Source organism: Equus quagga, chromosome 6 (assembly GCF_021613505.1).
Source record: "Equus quagga isolate Etosha38 chromosome 6, UCLA_HA_Equagga_1.0, whole genome shotgun sequence".
Lineage (NCBI taxonomy): Eukaryota > Metazoa > Chordata > Mammalia > Perissodactyla > Equidae > Equus > Equus quagga.
Window position 1 is genome coordinate 86,760,407 of NC_060272.1, and position 19,000 is coordinate 86,779,406.

The 19,000-nt window shown below is 41.2% G+C and overlaps 1 protein-coding gene and 1 long non-coding RNA gene across 8 annotated transcripts in view; one reads left to right on the forward strand and one right to left on the reverse strand.

The window, feature by feature from the left end:
• Positions 1–4,191: 4,191 nt before the first annotated feature.
• Positions 4,192–10,795, reverse strand: LOC124241210 (uncharacterized). The gene is made up of 3 exons (XR_006889144.1): positions 10,024–10,795; positions 7,544–7,672; positions 4,192–5,533 (listed from the first exon to the last, which is right to left on the reverse strand). It is a non-coding gene; the product is annotated as an uncharacterized LOC124241210 (long non-coding RNA).
• A 172-nt stretch (positions 10,796–10,967) lies between these two features.
• The window catches only part of TUT7 (terminal uridylyl transferase 7), a 59,743-nt gene continuing 51,710 nt past the window's right edge, over positions 10,968–19,000 (forward strand). For 3 of the 7 annotated variants that reach the window (XM_046664718.1, XM_046664725.1, XM_046664724.1), the window contains exons 1-5: positions 11,046–11,155; positions 12,231–12,781; positions 17,446–17,627; positions 17,945–18,061; positions 18,572–18,749. In XM_046664718.1, the coding sequence (XP_046520674.1) occupies positions 11,145–11,155; positions 12,231–12,781; positions 17,446–17,627; positions 17,945–18,061; positions 18,572–18,749 (1,039 nt within the window). In that variant the 5' untranslated portion in view covers positions 11,046–11,144. Of the gene's footprint in view, positions 11,156–11,267; positions 11,288–11,576; positions 11,844–12,230; positions 12,782–17,445; positions 17,628–17,944; positions 18,062–18,571; positions 18,750–19,000 lie in introns of those variants that run through there. The other 4 variants (XM_046664720.1, XM_046664722.1, XM_046664719.1 and 1 more) reach the window with 4 other exon arrangements.

Here is a 19,000-nt window from a genome sequence, read left to right on the forward strand (position 1 = left end):
TAATTGCAAAATACTGGAAACACCCTACAGGCCCATACATATGAGTCCGATTAAATAAACTATGGTGCATTTACTCAGTGGAGTACTATATAGCTGGAAAATTAAAAAACAAAAAAGATTTCTATGAAATGACACAAACTGATTTCCAGAATAGATTATTAAGTGAAAAAATACCAAGGTGCTAAAGATTATACATAGTATGCTAAATTTTGTATGATAAAGGTAAAATATATATTTATTCATTTATTTTTACAAAAAAAGAAACAGAAAAGATAAACAAGGAACAAATGAATTTGGTTACCTAATGGGGGTTGGGAGAACGGAATGGAAGAGAGTGAAAGGGGACAGGACTTGTCTGAATATAACCTTTTAGTTTTGGATTTTGAACCATGTTAGCATTTTACATATTCAAAAAATAAAATTAAATCAATAAGAATGAGGGGGAGAGAAGGACCTGAAAATTAAAGAAATAAACTAGATTATAACCAAGTTGATAACCCAATTACAAAGAAAAAAAGAATTAACCCAAAAACTTTTGAACATAATAACAAAGTATTCTAATTGTACACTTTCGGTGGGATATATTCCAAGGGCTAAAAATCTTAAACTTTACTTGATAGGCTTGTTTTGGGTAGTGATGTTGGTGAGGCAATTCTGAAACTGTTTTGTGTATTTTGCAAGATTGAGCAAATAAGTAAATATATTGATGTTTTGAGGAAGCACAGAGTTCACCATGGGAGAACAAAGATATGAATACGGATGGAGGAAGGAGAGGAAGAATCCTGTACTGATGGACTGGGTGTCAATCAGAGAGATCATTATGAACTCACGATTTTTAAAAAGTGTTTCCTAGTTCTGCCCATTGGACAACCCAAAGGCAATTTCACCCCAGAGCAACAAGCACACAAGGCAGGCACTCAGGTCTTGCTTTCTAAACACCGTTTCCCAAACCCTTTGGGAAAATGCCTAATTTCAAGATAAGCCTGGAATGTCTTGTGCCAGAAATTAAAGAAGTGCGCAAAACTGAGGAAGATATGCCAAAGAGACATAAGAACCACTTCAAGGTGCTGCCACTTGCCAAATTTAGGAGAACTTGAGCATCAAAAGGAATAATGCAGAAACATAACACACTGAATGAAATAGAATCCAGGCATCCACACTGATTATTAAAAAGAAAAAATTTAACGGATTAGGAAGAAAACAGAAAGCCCTCCTTTGTAGAAGAATGCCAACTAATAAACACAGGAAAAACGAAAGAAATAGAAAATCACTACTTAACAACTACCATAGTGATATTTGATTTCAGGAGAGAATGTCCAGTGGACACTAAAACCACTGAGAGAAAGATGGGAAAACAGGATATTCACATAGCCCAATGTATCACATCATAAGTTACTTATTAATTACAAAGGGGGAAAGAGGAAAATTTGTAATGGAGGAATATGGTAGCTAACACCTTAACCAAAGGATTGAACTCCACATCTTCATTAAAAGGACATATGCACATCACATACCCTCTGTTGTGATACAGTGAGATGTGTAATGCAACATCACCTATGCAGTATTCCTGCCCAAAATTGTTTAACCCAAGTCTAACCATGGGGAAATAATCAGACGACCTCTTAAGAATGAGCCTGAACTCTTCAAAAATGTCAATAACATGAATGAAAAATCAAAAAAAGAAAAGATTGACAACTTGTGCTACATTACAGAACACTAAAGAGACAGGAAAATACATGCAATGTAGGATCTTTGCTCAAATCTTGAATAAAAAAATAAAATAGTGTTAGTTAAAGTGCCTCATTATTGGGACAATTGCAGAAATTTAAATATGGACTGCATATTAGAAAACAGTATTGTGTCAATTTTAAATGTCCTGAGCATGATAATTGCATTGTGGTTATATAGCAAAATATCCTCATATTTGAGAGATACATGCTGAGGGTTTGGGGGCTTAGGTGTCTAGATGTCTGCAACTAATTCTCAAATGGTTAGCTAAAGAATACACACACGCACAAAGGGAGGAAAAGAGCAGAAAGGGACAGAAAGGAAGAAAATATGATAAAATGCTAAAACTGGTGAATTTATATAAATAGTATACAGATGTTCATTGTACATTTCTTGAAAATTTTCTGTAGGTTTGACATTTTTCAAAATACAACAAGGCGGGGGAGGTGGAGACAAGAGAGCTTTTTCTATGGTCACTGCGAGAAGACATCATAGCTAGACAACCTGAGAGCAGACAGTATTCTTCAGCTGGGTGGACCCTTACCAAGAGTGCAGGCTCTAGCAGAAAGCCTCTAGGAGATACCGGAGGCAACCAAATTTAGCAACAACAAAATTAATTAATTAATTAAATACAGGACATCCAGTTACATTTTAAATTAAGAAAAAGAAGGAACAATTGTTAATATAGGTACGTCCCAAATACTGCCTGGGACACACTGGATTTTATCTGGCAGCTCTACCGAGAGGCACTTTGGCCTGTCCCATGCCCGGGGGATGAAGCACACCAGTTCAAGAACACCAGGACAGTTCAAGGTTAGGGCTATTTTTTTTCACTATTTTTATTTAATCAAACTCTTCTCCATTTTCTTTACTGAAGACTACTCTTCAAGCTCTACTTTCTCCCTACATAGTGTTGGTACAACTCTAATTTAATGCTCAATATTCTCGCACTGAATTTAAAAGCTTTCCCCCACTCCCATCTTTGTCTTCTCAATACGTCACTTTCCCGGTCCCCTTCACTACCTTTTTCCCATATCGACTTCCACCTCTTTGGCCCAGGAGAGGATGGTTGCAAAACAACACATGGTAGCAAAGATTGCCTCTAGAAATTTGAGTCACTGTGTTAACAACCAATGTCATTAGTTCAATGACTGGCTGGGGACTCTCCCTTCCCAGGGGAACCCCTGGATGCCTTGACAAAGCATTTTTGGTACATTTGGCATCCAAGGGGCCAGAGCTTCCCAAAGTCCAATCATATGTATATCATCTTCATGATTTTTGAAATCTCTTGATATTCATTAATAATTTTCTTTAAATAGATTTAATTTTTTAATTTATATATTTTAAAAGAAAATTTTATATCACAACTACAAATGGCAATTAGTATCATGAACAGAGATCTAAAAATAAAAAACCCAAAATATATAAAACAATTTTTAACCTAGGCTTAAAATAATCAATAAAAATAAATCATTATATTTATAAACTTATAAAAATATACACTCCAAAATGAGCTACTAAATGAGAAGAACTGAACTGTTCAGGATCAGTCAAGAATAGTGGATGCTGGGCTTCCTGTTCCTTGTCTTTTGCTTACGGTTAGGGAAACTGAGGCTCGTGAGGGCAGATAACTCGCGCTGATCAAAGCAAAGCAGAGGCAGACCTGGAACTGTGACCAAACGCAATGGGTTTGCCCCTTGGTGAGCACAGAGGCAACAAGCACACCAGGGGAAAAGAAGAGCGAAACAAGGTTTATGACTTGTAGGAAAAAAGGAGAACACCAGGAATGATGCCCAAAGCAGGGTCCCCCTGGACAGGGGTTTGAGGGGTCCTTTTACTGTTAAACCAAGGCACAGATCATGAATACTCTGATCTGTTAAAGGAAAGGTAAGATACTAGAGTTTATCGTGTAACAGCCATGTTCTTTTAAGGTGCATGCCAGCATGTACACATGCTATTACATAGGTCACATGTTCAAAGGAAGAGGGATGGAATGCGTCTGGGTGGAGATTTTAGCATTATAATGAGATTACAATGAGCGGGGTTCACTCTCAGTCACCCAGAAGGGGAGTTGGGTGGCTCAGGTTGATTTAAACCGGTTCCTCACCAGTGGTCTCATCTGAAGAACAACTTACAGGAGTGTTGGTAGTTGTGACAGGAAGCTGCAACTTCCCTCTGCAGGCCCCGCAGCGCAGCCCAGCACGAATGTCAGCCTAACTACTGACAGAACTACAGTCGGAGACCACCGAGCCCCAGTTTCAGAGAGTGGTCTCAGGAAGGGAGAATTCAGAAAGGAACGGTGGCTCTTCAGGGTGTGAGGCTCAGTCAGGGGACAGGAGCTTGGGGCATGGTACAGTAAAAAGAATATAAACTTACAAGTCAGAAAGACCTTGGTCAAGTCTCAAATAAGCCAGTAAAGCTGTGTTGCTATATGCCCATGATTTTGCCTCTCTGAGCCACTGTTTGCTAAGATAACTCATAAATTGTAGAAGTGGGAGAGGACAATCAGACACAACTACTAGTGCTCAGCCCAGCAGTTACTCAATAGACAAGTTTCCTTCCTTCCTCTCCCATCATTGAATCACAAACACTGCCACAGACCCATGCACCACAAGCTATATTTCCTTTTGAAAAAGATACAGATTTTTTTTCTGAATAATCCAGCCCCAATTTCTCTCCATCACTGCCATGTATCCAGTGCTGGGAGAAAGGATTCCATCTGTGAAGGGCTGATTGGCCAGGAGACAGGTGGCAGCTTCCTGGTGTCCTCCAGAGGTTGGGTCCATAAGATGAAGACGGCCTGCAGATGCACTCTAAAAGCTCAGATAACCCCAGCTTGGGTACCAACTGGAGGCTGCAGGATGTAGGAGGTAGCCCATGAGCCGAGGGAGATTCTCAGGTTCCTGATGCAGTGAATGCTCAGAGACCTCTTAGGAAGTTTGACCAGAGGAAAGCCCTGGGGATGGGGGTCGGGAGGGCTGTGGTTAGCCATAGAGAAGTCTAGAGTGCAACATTTGATGAGTGTGGACGTGAGAGGACCATTTCTCCACGACGACAGTTTGAGAGGCCTGCAGTGGGATCTAAGAAACAGCTAGAGCTTGGGTATTCAGTTTCCACGGTAAAATGGATGGCTGAGACTTGGAAGTGGGGAGAGGAAGGAAGACAGGGCAGCTGGTCTCCCTGGCAACAGGAAGGGAAGCAGAACTTTGCATTACTCTGAGGGTGAGATTAGTTGAGGAGAAAGTTTAGAGTATGTGACTCATCCCAAACTTGGAACCAGGGGGAAGTAGACCACCCAAGAGAAACCTAAGACGGTTTCAGGAATGTAAAAATAACAGCAGGGCATGGTCAAGCAGAAGAGAGCCGAAATTGGCACTTTCAGGCATACTTGAGATTTCACGTGTCCTTAAAAGGAATCCAAGTGTTTCTGGGTTCTTCTTGGTGCCAAGGAGGATGGATGGCAGAGAAGCCAGGAGATGGGCAGAACTGGGGGAAAGTGGTGGACCACCCATGCTGAAAACCACCTGGGAGTTGCAGCTGGATCTCAAGAGGGATGGATATTGCCATCAAGTGCATGGTGGGTCCAAGTCAGCAACAGCAAACCACTGGAGATGGACTAAGCCAAGAGAACTAGCCATGAATCTGAGTCTCAGACCTCTGCATTAGATATCCAATAAGAAGGTGAAGAAGAGAGACTGGAAAGACCAGAGAAGCGAGAGGACCATTCAGTGAGCCTAAGGATGTGTATCCCGGGATGCTTCTTTCCAGTGATGTGACTCCAGACCATCACATCTCCAGACGGCACCTGAGGGAAGCGACAAAGGAAATGTGAATGATGGGCAAGTATCCAGAGACTAAACCATCAAAAAGACAATTTAAGTTAGAAAAGACTGAGATACATTAATTAGCAAGTTAAAATTTTTTTTCCATAGTCCCCAGACTATGCAGGGCCCCAGAGCAAGATTAGATCAATTTTAGAGTCTAAGCTGAGTCTTAAATTTTCAATTTCAGGACATTTGTTGCCTTTACCCTATTTTCAACACTGCGAGAATTGGGACTATGTCTGTTTTCCTCACATATCACTCACATAGGCACTCAACGTTTGTTGAATAAACTGAATGACTGACTATAAATAAACAGCTAGTTCTAAAACAGCAAAGTCTAGGTTTTAATTATTAGAGTACACTAGCTCACAGATTTTCCTAAGATTTGAAAACATGTACTGGAAATAAAATTGTTTTACCTTACACAACATACCTTAGGATGTAAATACAAGGTCCCGGAGTAATTCAAACTGAGACTCTGTGGCAGGCAGAGGCAGGGGATTCTCTTAGCTCTTTTCCTCAAGCCACAGGAGTCATAAAAGTCCAGTCTAAGCCTGACTCGGGGGAAGGTCTTTGAAAAGGCTTTATGAAGAGAGCTCCTCAAAGGCCCTGGAACGTTGTCTCCCCCATATAACACAGTAGCTCTCTCTGTCCTCTGCCCTGCATGGAGCAGAAGGAGCATCTGTCTCCTGTGATATTCTAAAAAAGTTGATATGTAACTGGAAGGTCTTCTCTGACCAAATATCAAATTATAAAGACGTATTTTTCAATATTCCCACTCATATCCTAATTTACAGAAAAGCCAACATTTGTTCCAGAGTTCAGAGATGAATTTGTCCAATACAGGTGGAATGAACAGTGTTGGCTGCCATCCATTCTCAACTTTGTTCTTCCTAATGGGACCCAGACTTTATTCAGTATCCCATCCCCCCTCTGGCAACTCAAGTGCCCCAAAGCAAGCTGACTCCAACCCCTAGCTCTAAGGGTGGGCCTGATGGCCCAAGGCTGTGGTTCTCACCTGGTGGTAACACTGCCCCCCAGGGACATTTAGGAATGCTTGGGGATTTTTTTTTTTTTTTTTTTGCTAAGGAAGATTCACCTGAGCTAATATCCTTTGCCAATCTTCCTCTTTTTTGTATGTGTGCCACTGCCACAGCACAGCCACTAACAGACGAGTGGTGTAGGTCCATACCCAGGAACCAAACCTGGGCCACCAAAGTGGAGCGCACCAAACTTAACCACTAGCCCACTGGGGCTGGCCAGCTTGGGGATATTTTTGATTGTCACAACGAGGGGGAAGGCATCTATTAGGCCAGGGACCCTGCTAAACTTCCTGCCATGCACAGGACAACCCCCTACAACAAAGAATTACCCAACCCAAAATGCCAATAGTCCCAAGACAGAGAAACCCTGGTCTAAGGGTAATGGCATCCCCCTTACCAGGGCCTGATTTAAGAAGAAGCCTTTGACCCAATGAAGGATACTAAGATGTAAAATGAAGTTTGCAAGAGTGTCTTGGAAAGTTTTTCCTGGCTTCTGGAGGCTGCTCTCTCTCCTCCTGGACATTGTGGTGGACAGATATGATGTGAGGAACTGCCACCGCCACTGTGCCACTGTGGGACAACAGCCTGAAGATGAAGTCCACACACCAGGAGCGCCTAACCACTGGATGAAGCTGGCACTGTAGCCTGCACCACCCCTCTGAACTCTCAGTCTTGTGAGCCTATAAATATCTTCTCTGTGTAAGCCAGTTTAAATTAGGCTTTATATCAAACTCAAAGCTGGATGCATCCTAACTGACTCGAGAAGTATTCTAACTCAATTATCTAGGAAATTTGGGGGAAGAAAAAGAAAGAAAGCCATTACAAAGATGTTGAAAACTCTAGGCAGACAGTTAGGGAGAATTGGGGTGGGGGTAAAATATTTTAAAGTTTCTGAGTTCACTTTCAATCCTATTGCAAGATTAGACTTCTTTAAGAATACTAACATACCTCAATAAGAGAGGGGAATCGAACGTTTGTGAAGAACCATTGCTGCAGAGCCTGGCTTGTCCTGTATCTTTCATTCATTCTACAAACATTTCTAGAGAGTCTGCCATGAGCCAGATAATGTTCCAGGTCCTAGAGGACATATTGGTAAACAAAACAGGTAAGTCTCTGTCTTTGTTGAACTTATATTCTAGTGGAGGGAGGCAGACAAGAAACAAATAACTGTAATAAATAATGAAATTATATGGCAGGTGACAAGGTGTATATAGTGCTACAAGAACAAAATAGACCAGGTGAGGCGCTTTGGGGAGGGAGAGGAGAGGGTGGTGGGCGGTCGGAGTAGGCTTCATTGAGAATGTGGTCTTTCAGCAAAGATTTGAAGGAGATGAGGATGTGAGCAATACACATATCAAGGGAGGGAAAGCATTCTAGGCAGCGGGAACAGCCAGGGCAAATCCCTGAGGCAAGAGCTTTGCTGGTGTGAGGAAGCCACTGCAAGAAGACTAGTACAGCTAGGGTGGAGTTAGTGAAGGGGGGAGAGGAATAAGGGATGCGATCAGAAGGTAAAGGGAGGGGCTTGTGTAGCCATTGTAAGGACTTCCAGCTTTTACTCCCAGAGAAATGGGGAGCCACTGAGGTGTTTTGAGGGGGAAATCATAACCTGGCTCAGATTTTTACAGGAGTTTTCTGGCTATAGTGTTGATGAAGCCAGGTACCTGAGGGTTACAATTTGCTGTTTTCCTGTTTAATTTGTGGGATGACTCAGGGGTCTTGAGGATTTGTGAGCTTGTTTTGCAGAAGAAAGACTGCCTTGGGGAGGTTTCAATCAGCTGCCAGGCCTCACCAGCCACCGAAGCCCAGGAGTCAGATCGCCCCGGGGCTTACTGGGAATGACCCCTTTGTATCTCCAAAGCTTCTCCTGCCCAGCCCCTTAGCTCCATGAAACCCTCCTCCTTTCTCTTCTTGGAGAGGCAGATTTGAGCGAACTCAGGCTCCCACCTACTCACTTTGGCCAATTCAAATAAATCTTTCTTCATCTCCAAGCACCCATCTCTCAGTGTTTGGCTTGTGGCACTTCTGGCACACGAATTTGAGACTAAGAGGTTTGGTACCATCGAGAGTAAAGGAGGACAAAGATGAAAGCTAATGATTGCAGCAATGCAGTGAAGCAATGATGGTGATGAACATCAGGTTGCAAGCAATGGAGGTGGTGAGAAGTCACTGGACTCTGGACATATTTGACACATACGTCAATGTGGATAGAAAGCACTAGTATTACTGAACCAGGCTCATTTTGCCTGCCACAGTTTACCAATCACCAAGATGCTGAGTTTGCAGCTGAGAAAGGGTTTATTCACAAGGCGGCCAAGCAAGGAGACGGCAGAACAAGTCTTAAATCCACCTTCCCAAAAATAAGGATTAGGGTATTTATGGGATAGAGGGGCAGGGTGGTCTGAAGTGTGGAATAGATGACTGGAGGTGAGAAGTGAGGTAACTGATGATCTGCATAGTCAAGCTTCATGCCAAGCTTAACCCGCCTGGACAGTCAACTAAAAACACAACCAAAGCAGCCGTTGCCATGGTGATCCAGGAGTCAGCAATGCTATGGATAGGGTGGGCTTTAGTAACGCATTCTCTAACTACTTTTGCAAAGAGACAACTGAGTACTGCTAAAGCAAGTTGACCCCCAGTCACTAGTGGAAAAATTGGCTGACAAAGCTAGGTTTACAACTCCTGCACTTCTGATTCTCCGCCCTATAAGAAAAAGAGCACTGGGTTTGTTAAAGGTTGACTTGTCAAGATGTACCACAACATTAAGCTTCTGGTTCAACATTAAGTTTCAAGAGAGAAGTCTCACTCTAACATATGGAACAGTGTTAAGGTCTTCTGAACCAGAGAGGCCCCAAATTTCCACTCCACGTTGTTGGAAATACATCTAGACTGTGAAGCAATCGCCACAAAGACTCTGAGAAGCTCACTATTCCCTCTGGTGACATCCAACGAAGGACCAAACCAAACTTTTCAACTGGATTTTATGGATCCCCATGACCAATTTAAATTCCCATGACAGTATCATACGGATAGAAAGAGGTATATTATCTGTCAATATCTTTTGATTAGTATTGCACCTTGTTTTAGAGAGCTTCATTTATCAAGATGAATCTTAAAAGCACATTTAGAATAGAAGTTAAGCTTTGGGAAACACATTGAAGAAAATGCAAATAAAAAATATTTTAAGCCCTTAAAAAGATTGCTCCTCCAAAACTTTTCCTAAACCAGTTCTTCTGTTCAGAATTACTCCACTGGGTGTGGCGACACTGCTGTCCCATAAGACATATAATCATGTATCACCACACTCCCTTTGGACTCTTAAAGGCCATTGTCTGCCTGTCAGATTATTAGCTTGATCCTCATGTATTTTAAAAACCAGAGCATACGGATAAGGCATTAGACCAAAGCTGTACGAACGTGTTTTAAATTACCTTTAGTAGACACACTGGTTAAGAACAGACTCTGCCTCATTAGGGTTGGGATTTCAGAGGTGCCATTTACTTCGCCATAAACCCTATTTCCCCATCTTTTAGGCGGGGATAATGATACTTTCCTAGTGGAGCTGTCGTGAGGATTAAATGAGTAACGATTCGTGAAGCCCTCAGAACAGTGCCTGGCGATAGCCAGTTGTCACGTGTTCATTATTATTTTAAGACCAATACCCCACAGAATCTCATGGATTTAAATTGAAATGCTCTTAAAAAGCAGAGAATTCAAAACTGTCTCATTTTCTCAACGCTCCTTAATTTTTCAGTTGCTCGAGGCTTTCACTGCAGACAGCGAGGAAGGTAAGAGTCAAAAGAAAAAAAAAAGGAACCGCGGGTTGTTTTGCTAGTTCCCAGTGTGCATTCTTGGTTCAAAACTTCGAACAGGACCCTCCGTGGTCATCCTGTGAGACGACACATTCTTCAACACACACTTTTTTTTTTTTACGTAAAATTAATCCGTACACAACCTAAGAAAAAAAAGCAGCGCGTTTCCCCTGACCACACGGAGACCGGGGCGAACAGCCGACGCGGAGCGGCTGGCATTTCTAGCAGGTCGGTAACTTAGCCCTCACTCGGCCGTTCAATCACTCGCGTTCTCAAACAGCACGAGGCCTCCGGCCCGGGCTGGCCCTGCCCTGTGAGCCCCGGAAGCAGCCGGGCCTCCCAGCCGCGGGCTCCGCGTCTCCCGCGGGGAGCGAGCGGCTTCCTCCCCAGGACCGCCCGGCCTCTCCAAGCCCAGGCGAGGCCGGCCCCGAGCCAGCGCGCCCGCCCCGACCCCACTGCCGACCCCGGCGGGGGCGCGCGGCGGCGGCGGAAGTGGGCGGGGCGGCGCGGCGCGGCGCACCGCGCCGCGCGTTTCCGGCGTGCGCGGCGGAGCGCTCGGGCGGGGGCACCGCCGCCTCCCAATCGCGCACAATGAGACAGCGCTGAGCGCCGGAAGTGGGGCCGAAGGAAAACACGGAGAGGGAGCCGGGCCGGGACAGGAAGAGGCGGGGGACCGCGGCGGAGGTGGTGAGTGCTCCGAAGCGCCTTCTCCCCGCGGCCCTCCCGGCCTCGCCTCGGGAATGGGTCTCCGGTGGGTGCCCCGGTCTGCAGAGTAGAGGGCGGGCCCGGCCCGGGAGATACGTTGGCTCCGTCCTCCGCCGGCCTCCTCGCCCCGGTTGCGAGGACCTGGGAGCCCACAGGCCGGCGAGGACAGAGCTCTCGGGTTCGAGTCCGCTTCTTCACTTTGTGTCAGACCCTGCGGGACAGGAAAGGAAGGGGTCTGGGTGGGGGCACTCGGCTGGGCCCCCTCGCCGGCCTGGGGGACCCCGGAACCCCATCGGGGAGGCAGGTCACTTCCTGCTTCCTGGTGCCTGCCGTGGCTTGGTGGCCAGGGGTGCAGAGACACCTCCTCTTTCTCCGCCAGCCCCGCACGGGGGAAACTGAGGCAGATCGGGGGTGGGGCAGTCAGATGGGGATCGAAGAGGGAGAATTGCTGTTCGTGTCAAAGCTAAACTTGATTGAGGTTGGAGCATGGGGACTGGGGAGGTTAGCCGGAGTTGTCCCTTGGTCGGAAACCCAGCCCCTTTGGCTGAGCGGAGCTTTGGTCGGGAGCCCAGCCCCTCCGTAGCCCAAGCGATCGAAGCCTGTGTTCTGAACATCTGAACAGTGGTGGTGAGAGGAGCCGAGGCCCCGGGAGACGGAGAAGGGACGGAAAAGTGAAGTTGGAAGGAGGTGTTCCACGTTCGCAGAAAGTTTGTTACTTTGTATAACACTTAAAAGTAATTGCCAACTTTTTTTAAAAAAGACTAACAGTATAGACTTGGGATGAGGTTTGTTTTTTTGAAGAGGCGCATTTTTGTTATGCAGTTAAAGTCATCCAACTTGGTATGAGTAACATTTGTTAAACTACAGTTCTCTAGACTATAGGGAGCTTCCCTTAGTCATAGACTTAATCTTCACGTTAAATAGTACTAATTTTCATGAAGAATATTATAGGACTACCCACCTAACTTCTGGTGTAATGCACTGGTTATTGGAATGTAATGGAAATTAGGAAGAGTTTCTTACAGGTTTTTGAGCATCTGCGCAATAAATGGGTGGTATTTTGTATACTTGATATGTTATCTTGTTATAATTTGACATTTCCCCAAAATGCCTTCTTGCAGGTACAAAGTAAGAAAATTGAAGTCAAAGACCATGGGAGATGCAGTGAAACCTTATTTTATGAAGCGTGCTAAAGACCGAGGGAATATAGATGATGAAGATTTCAGAAGGGGTCACCCCCAGCAAGATTATTTAACAATGGATGATTATGCTAAAGGCCACAGCAGTAAAATGGAAAAAGGCCTTCCAAAAAAAAAAATATCACCAGGAAACTATGGGAATACCCCCAGAAAAGGACCATATGCTGTTTCCAGCAATCCATATGCATTTAAAAACCCAATTTATAGTCAACCTGCTTGGATAAATGACAACCACAAAGATCAGAGTAAGAGATGGCTATCTGATGAACTTGCTGGTAATTCGGACAGTTGGAGAGAATTCAAACCTGGACCTAGAATTCCTATTATAAACCGACCAAGAAAAGACTTGTTTCAAGAAAGTGAAGATGGATATAGGTGGCAAGATGGAAGAGGCTGCAGAACTGTAAGACGATTATTTCATAAAGAACTGACAAGCCTAGAAACCATGTCAGAAATGGAAACAGGAAGCCCTGGTAATGTGTTCCAACTTGTCAAGTTACAACCTCGAAGTCAGCAATGTCTTTTCTCTTTCATCTGAATTTTATTATTTTCAGGAGTGCAGTTCCAGTTTTTCGTAGTTTCTGCTTATTTAATGTGATTATTTTAAGGGGTGTAATCATGATATTTGGGCAACTTCAACACATTGCGTATATGGGTCCCTTTAAAAGTGTACTTTGTCACAAGGCTCATTTTACTTTAGTCAACATATTTCCTGTTGGTGCTTTTTACAGAAGAGGGTGGTCATAATTCCCCTGGGGACTATCATATAATTTCTGAGTGGTGTATATATATTTTCTAAATTATTGTCATTTTGTATTTGAATAAGGAACGTGTCCCTAACATAAATGACAGAATAAAGGTAAGAAAAAAAAAATCTTATTCGATGTAAAAACACAATATAGACTGCATATATCTCCTGCCACACCAGGAGGTATGTTCTTTGGGGTGGAGCATTGATCCCCAGAGGAAAGTAATCCAAGGTTTTTTCTCAAAAGTGAGCTTGGCAAACAGGTTGAGAAACATTAAGTTTAGAAAATCAGAAATACAGTTAAAAGCTTTGCTTTTTAGTTCTAGTAAAACCAAAATCCATTCTACGTGCCCTATGTGCTTGATAATAATTGCCCCAAAGTGAGTATTCATACATTTGTCTAAAAGGTGAATGGTAGATTTTGTCCTTGTAGCAATGATTTCTATAAACAGGAAAATTATTTTTTTCTAATGGACAACATTTACTGAAATGAAATAAAGTCATTATTTTGAAGGAAAAGATAAAACAATAATATTTAGTCTGAAAATGCAAATTATGCTTGGTAAATTATACTTGGAAAAATGGGCTTTTAAGTTTATTGGCTGTAAGCCTTTTTTAGTGGCCATATAGGATGGGTTGCAAACTAGCCAGCACTTTTCCAGTTTTTTTAATTTAAATGCATTTAAGGCCCCTTTCCTTTTTGTCATCTCACAGCAGCCAGTTATATTGTATATGTATTACTAGTAAGGCATTTGAATTTGTGACCTGGGCATTTAGAATACTTAATAGGGAAAATGTTGTTTTATCTTTAGAGGGTCTTATGAAAGTATTAAATGGAAGAAAAGGTGCTGTTTTATGTTTTTTAAGATAGGAAAAGCAAGAGAAAATGCTTTGTATCAAATAGCTGAAACAGAATGAGGTGTTATAAAGGAATTAAATAGGGAGAGAGAAAACCTTAGCTCCTAAATCTTTAAGCTAGAAAGAACTTGAAGGAATTGTCTGATGCAGTGCCGTGTCCTGATGTATCAAAAGTAGAATCACGATTTTACACGGCAGGCAGCTGTGGCTCAGAGGGGTTAAATTTATCCAGACTTATTTGTGCAGAGTGGTAGATGAGGAAGTGGAACTAAAATCGTGTCCTGTGCTGCTCTGGCCATTAACTTAGCTTTTCTGGAACTGGAATCTGACAGAGGGGAAACTGAACACATATTGATAATTTCTGGTGTTTTGATTTGTGTTTTTCTTTTTAAAAGTTTGTGTATATTTAAGTATTTCTGTATTACTGTGTCCAGGTGGGACATGGACGTTTTAATTTAGTTACCAATAGTTAGTCTTTAAGAAAAGAAAGGATCTTGAGCAGCATTATAAAAAGAAAGATTTACAGATCAGAAGTTTGCAATCAGACAGATATTAAAAGGAACTGTTTACAGACCAAAACCTCTCATCTATATTCTTGTTTCATCTTAAAAGCAACTAAAGAATTGTTTTTGTGCATGTGAACAAGAAGTACATTTTTAATATTTTTTTTTCTCAAAGGCAATCCAAAAGCTCCCATGTTTTCTCTATGTGAAATACAGGTGTGTCCTTTCGCAATCACTAAATGAAGAATTGTTCAGCTTCTCTCCCTTGGGAAGTCTTCATAAGGGAAATATTAAGCTTTGATATAACATTGCTTACTACAGAGAGAAATTCAGTTTAAAGTATAAACTTTGCACTTCACTCAGAGGATCCTAAAAAGGATCTCATTTAAAAGGACCGAAATTTTCCTTGAATCAAAATTATGTCTTAATAAGGAAGGATCTTATTAAATGATGTGAGAAGACATAAAGAAAAACATCTTAGAGTTGTTTTTTAATACTAACTTCCTATTTTTAGTTCTACGTTACCACCCCTACTTCATCCCTGAAATATCCTTGATTGCCAATTTAATGTATTTGGGACAATGCAGTTAATGATCTTAGCTGGAAAACATCTACTCAAATACACATGTCTTTTGTGAATGGAGTAATGGACCATATGCAAATAAAATATGGGAAATTTGGAATACTGTATATGGAGAATTCGTATTACAAAAATCCTGGGATGAGCCAAGTAACCTTCCTTTAAGTAATTATGGCTAGTTTTTAGCAGTACCCAGCTTTGCCTTCAGGATTCTCTCCAACGAGATTTTGACTGTTTTTCCCATGCACACCTGTGAAACTCAGTTCAGAAAGTTGTATTGCCTTGTCAGTTCTAGTCTATTCTAGATGTGAATGGGTATGCTACAAGAAGGGATTTTACTAAGTTCTTTTCGGTTCTTATATTGTTAGATAGAATGGTGAATTTCAGAATTTCATCCATGCTTTGATCTTATTTCAAATCCCTTTACTTTGACTTAGTCATGTGTCTCTGAACAAATTACTTATTTTCTTGGACCAGCATTTTCCCAAACTGTGCAATGGGGATAACATTAGCATCCACGACTGGATCACTGTAGGTATTACATGAGGCAATATACAGGTAGTGTTTGCCGTGTACCTGTCGCATAATAAGATACTCAGTAATGGTAGCTGCCGTTACCATCATCATCAGACATAGTTTCTGCAGCCATCTACTGCTCTGTATAAAAACAGCAAGGAGTTATTTGTGCTCTTTGGAGGGAAATTGAAGTCACAAGAAAATGACGGCAAATATAGTTATATTGAGAAACCTTTGTGATCAAGAGAGAGGAGAGGTTAAAAAAACTTTGGTTCTGTATCAATTACTGTTTTGTGAACTAATACGGACTTTGCTAATGGGTTTTGCACATATTAGTGTAAATCACTAATGAGCATTTGCCTAGGTAAGGAACTTCTGTCATGAACACTGAAGTCACGCAGTTGTTTAGAGTACGTGATGATAAACAAATTAAATGAGAATACACACACCTGTAAGTGAAAAGAAGTGCTTATCTCAAAAGTTTGTGCACACCAAAAGTACTGCCCTTAAAAGATTGTGATAATTTAACTGGGAGTAAGGAGAATGTTAAAAAGCAAGTATTAAAGTAGCCTCGTTTTCTATTCAAGTGACTACTTACCTTTTAGTGCTTTGGTCCATTTTGATTGCTTTTTCTTGAAAAGACTGTATTTGTCCTTGTGGTTATTTATTATGTTCTACTTGCCACTCTTGTAGTGTAGAAGCTGTTTGCAGAATTTCATTATATTCTTCTTACAGTAGTTTGAGCATAGTGCTTGCTGCTTTTCCTTTAGAGCTGTTGGCAATAGGTTTTTTTAAGTTAGATGTTCCCTACCTCCCTTTTCTGACACAGAATTTGTTTCAATCAACTGCTTCATTGTAACTGCTGGACAAGTAATGAGTTCCACTGAAAACTTGACATAGGAATCACCTCAGGCAGGCCGTTTCAGTAGGTTTATATTTTCAAAGATTAATTTTGGATAAGTCATTTTAAACTATTCAATCCATTTATCACAGTTTTATTGGGGAAATAAATTTTATATTAATCTTATGTGTTGGTGATAGCTTCATTTTCAGAACTTGATAGAAGTTAGCAAAGCTATTTAAAACAGTTTTTTGTAATTCAGTTCAATCCCACAATCATCTTCAGTTTCGCAGGTTGAAAAGTTAAAAGTTAAAAAAAAGTAACAAATTTATTAGTAGAACAGCAGAGTTCATAAACAAATGATTTAGTCTATATTTGTAGATAACTTTTATTTCAATGCTAATTGGTTTTTTCTTTGAAATGTACTCAGTGTACAGGCCGTTCAAAGAAGCTAAAATGAAAGTAAAGATAAAATGAAAAATAGCTGTCCTCAGTAAACAAACTTTTGCCTTGGACTTCTTGCTATTAATGTGGAGCCAGGGCCCAATTATGTGAAGGCTCAATTTACAAGTAAATGATGGATTTTCCCTCCAGATGATAGTGGTGTTGATTTCTGAGTTCTCTGGAGGTATATTGTTGTCTTTACCCTATTGAGCTTGTCCACTTATAAAAAAATGAAAGCAAGTGTAGATAGTTTCATTAGAATAACGGGTATACTAGAATATATTAGATGCATGTGTATTATGATGTATTAGGTATATTGGAATTAAACAGAGGATCATTTTTACTGTTGCTTGAGTATGCTAAGCAGGATACCAGGAAGAGATAATTATAAAATCATACTGTATGATTGAAGTAGAATTCTTTTTAAGTTTTCCAAAAAGATGATTTCTGTGGGTTGATGTATCCAGATGAGGTGCTTTCTGAGTATTCAAGCATTTGATCCATGGAAGAGCTGTACCTTTCCGTCTGCTCTGTATTCACATGTCATTCAGATGTCACATGGTTTCATTATGAAATATATAAGTTCTGCTTGTTACTCAGGAGTGATATTATTCAATATCAGCATTGATATTTCCCCCCAACTTAAGAAAACAAGAAGCAGAGGTCCAGACCTAGGAAGCCACGGAGGACCAGAAATGAGGAAAATGAGCAGGACGGAGACCTGGAAGGCCCTGTGATCGATGAATCTGCGCTTTCGACCAAGGAGCTCCTGGGCTTACAGCAGGCCGAGGAGCGGCTGAAGAGAGACTGCATTGACAGGCTGAAAAGGGTAACATCTTCCTACATATTTATTTGTTAATGAGAGTTCTTATTTTGGTTTAAACTTTGGTAGTAATTGAGAATATGTTCTTTCATAAATTAGGTATCCTACTTTGGTTATTAGTATTTAAACACTACAAGTTAAAAATGATAGTTTGATTTAATAGAGTTACTTAAATTAAAATGACTATTAGGGTAGTGATAAAGAGTGACAGTAATATATTAACAGTTTTAAAAGTGAAGGGGAAATCATCTTCTGGCTAATTTTTGTTTACGTGCGTTTTTGAAGATACGTATGTCTGTCTCTTAAATCTCCTCAAATTATAGAAGCCAAGAAACTACCCTACAGCAAAGTACACCTGCAAACTTTGTGATGTTTTAATTGAATCCATTGCATTTGCCCATAAGCATATCAAAGAGAAGAGGCACAAGAAAAATATTAAGGTAAGTTTAATGTAAGCCAAACAAGTATGTTTACTTGTCAGTTGTTATTACTTGTCATCTTTGTGACTTTCTTCTCCTTAAGGCTATAATATTAAGAACTTTAATACTTATATTATTGAATTTATTTTGACCAATTTACTTTGTCCTGGTCAGTTATGTTTTGCTGGTCAGTCTTGTGAATTTCCTTGAGAAAAGTATCAGGATAAATGAAGTCATTGATAGGACCTAGGGATATGTCCTTATGCCAGTAATAATAAAGCAAGTGATTTGTGGTTGCTGTTTTTAATGCTCTTTCCTTGCACTTTCTCCTTATTTTTGCCTTCCTTCCGTTATCACTGTTATGTGCATAAAGAAGTGTGTTTATGTTTGATAAGATGAAGACTAACACAGCTAAGGCAAGAGGGAGGGTTAAGAAAAATATTCAGAATATTCTACAGGGTGTTGTCTCAGTGAACGGCCGAAGGTAAAAATGGTGTGAGTCATTTTTAATCTCAATATTGATCTTAAAAGGAGAAGCAGGAGGAAGAGTTGCTCACTACGTTACCCCCGCCTACACCCTCCCAGATAAATGCAGTTGGTATTGCCATTGAGAAAGTGGTGCAGGAGTTTGGCTTACACAATGAGAACTTGGAACAGAGACTAGAAATTAAACGTATCATGGAAAATGTGTTCCAACACAAGTTACCAGGTATTTTCTAGATTTGTTTTTCTATTTAGTTACCTAAAAGTACCTCATCCATTTGTCCTGCCAGTCAGAATTTTCACCTAATAGAAATTGATTTGCTACATCCTGAAGCTCTTAATTTTGTGTGTGTTTTGGCTTTTCCAGGCTTCCCCCAAGGTAACAAAGACTTCTACATGCATTGTCGTTAAACCTGTCTTTCTTAGGAATTTCATTTTGTGCATGTACTTTAAGTTAAGTGCCCGATATTATTGGGG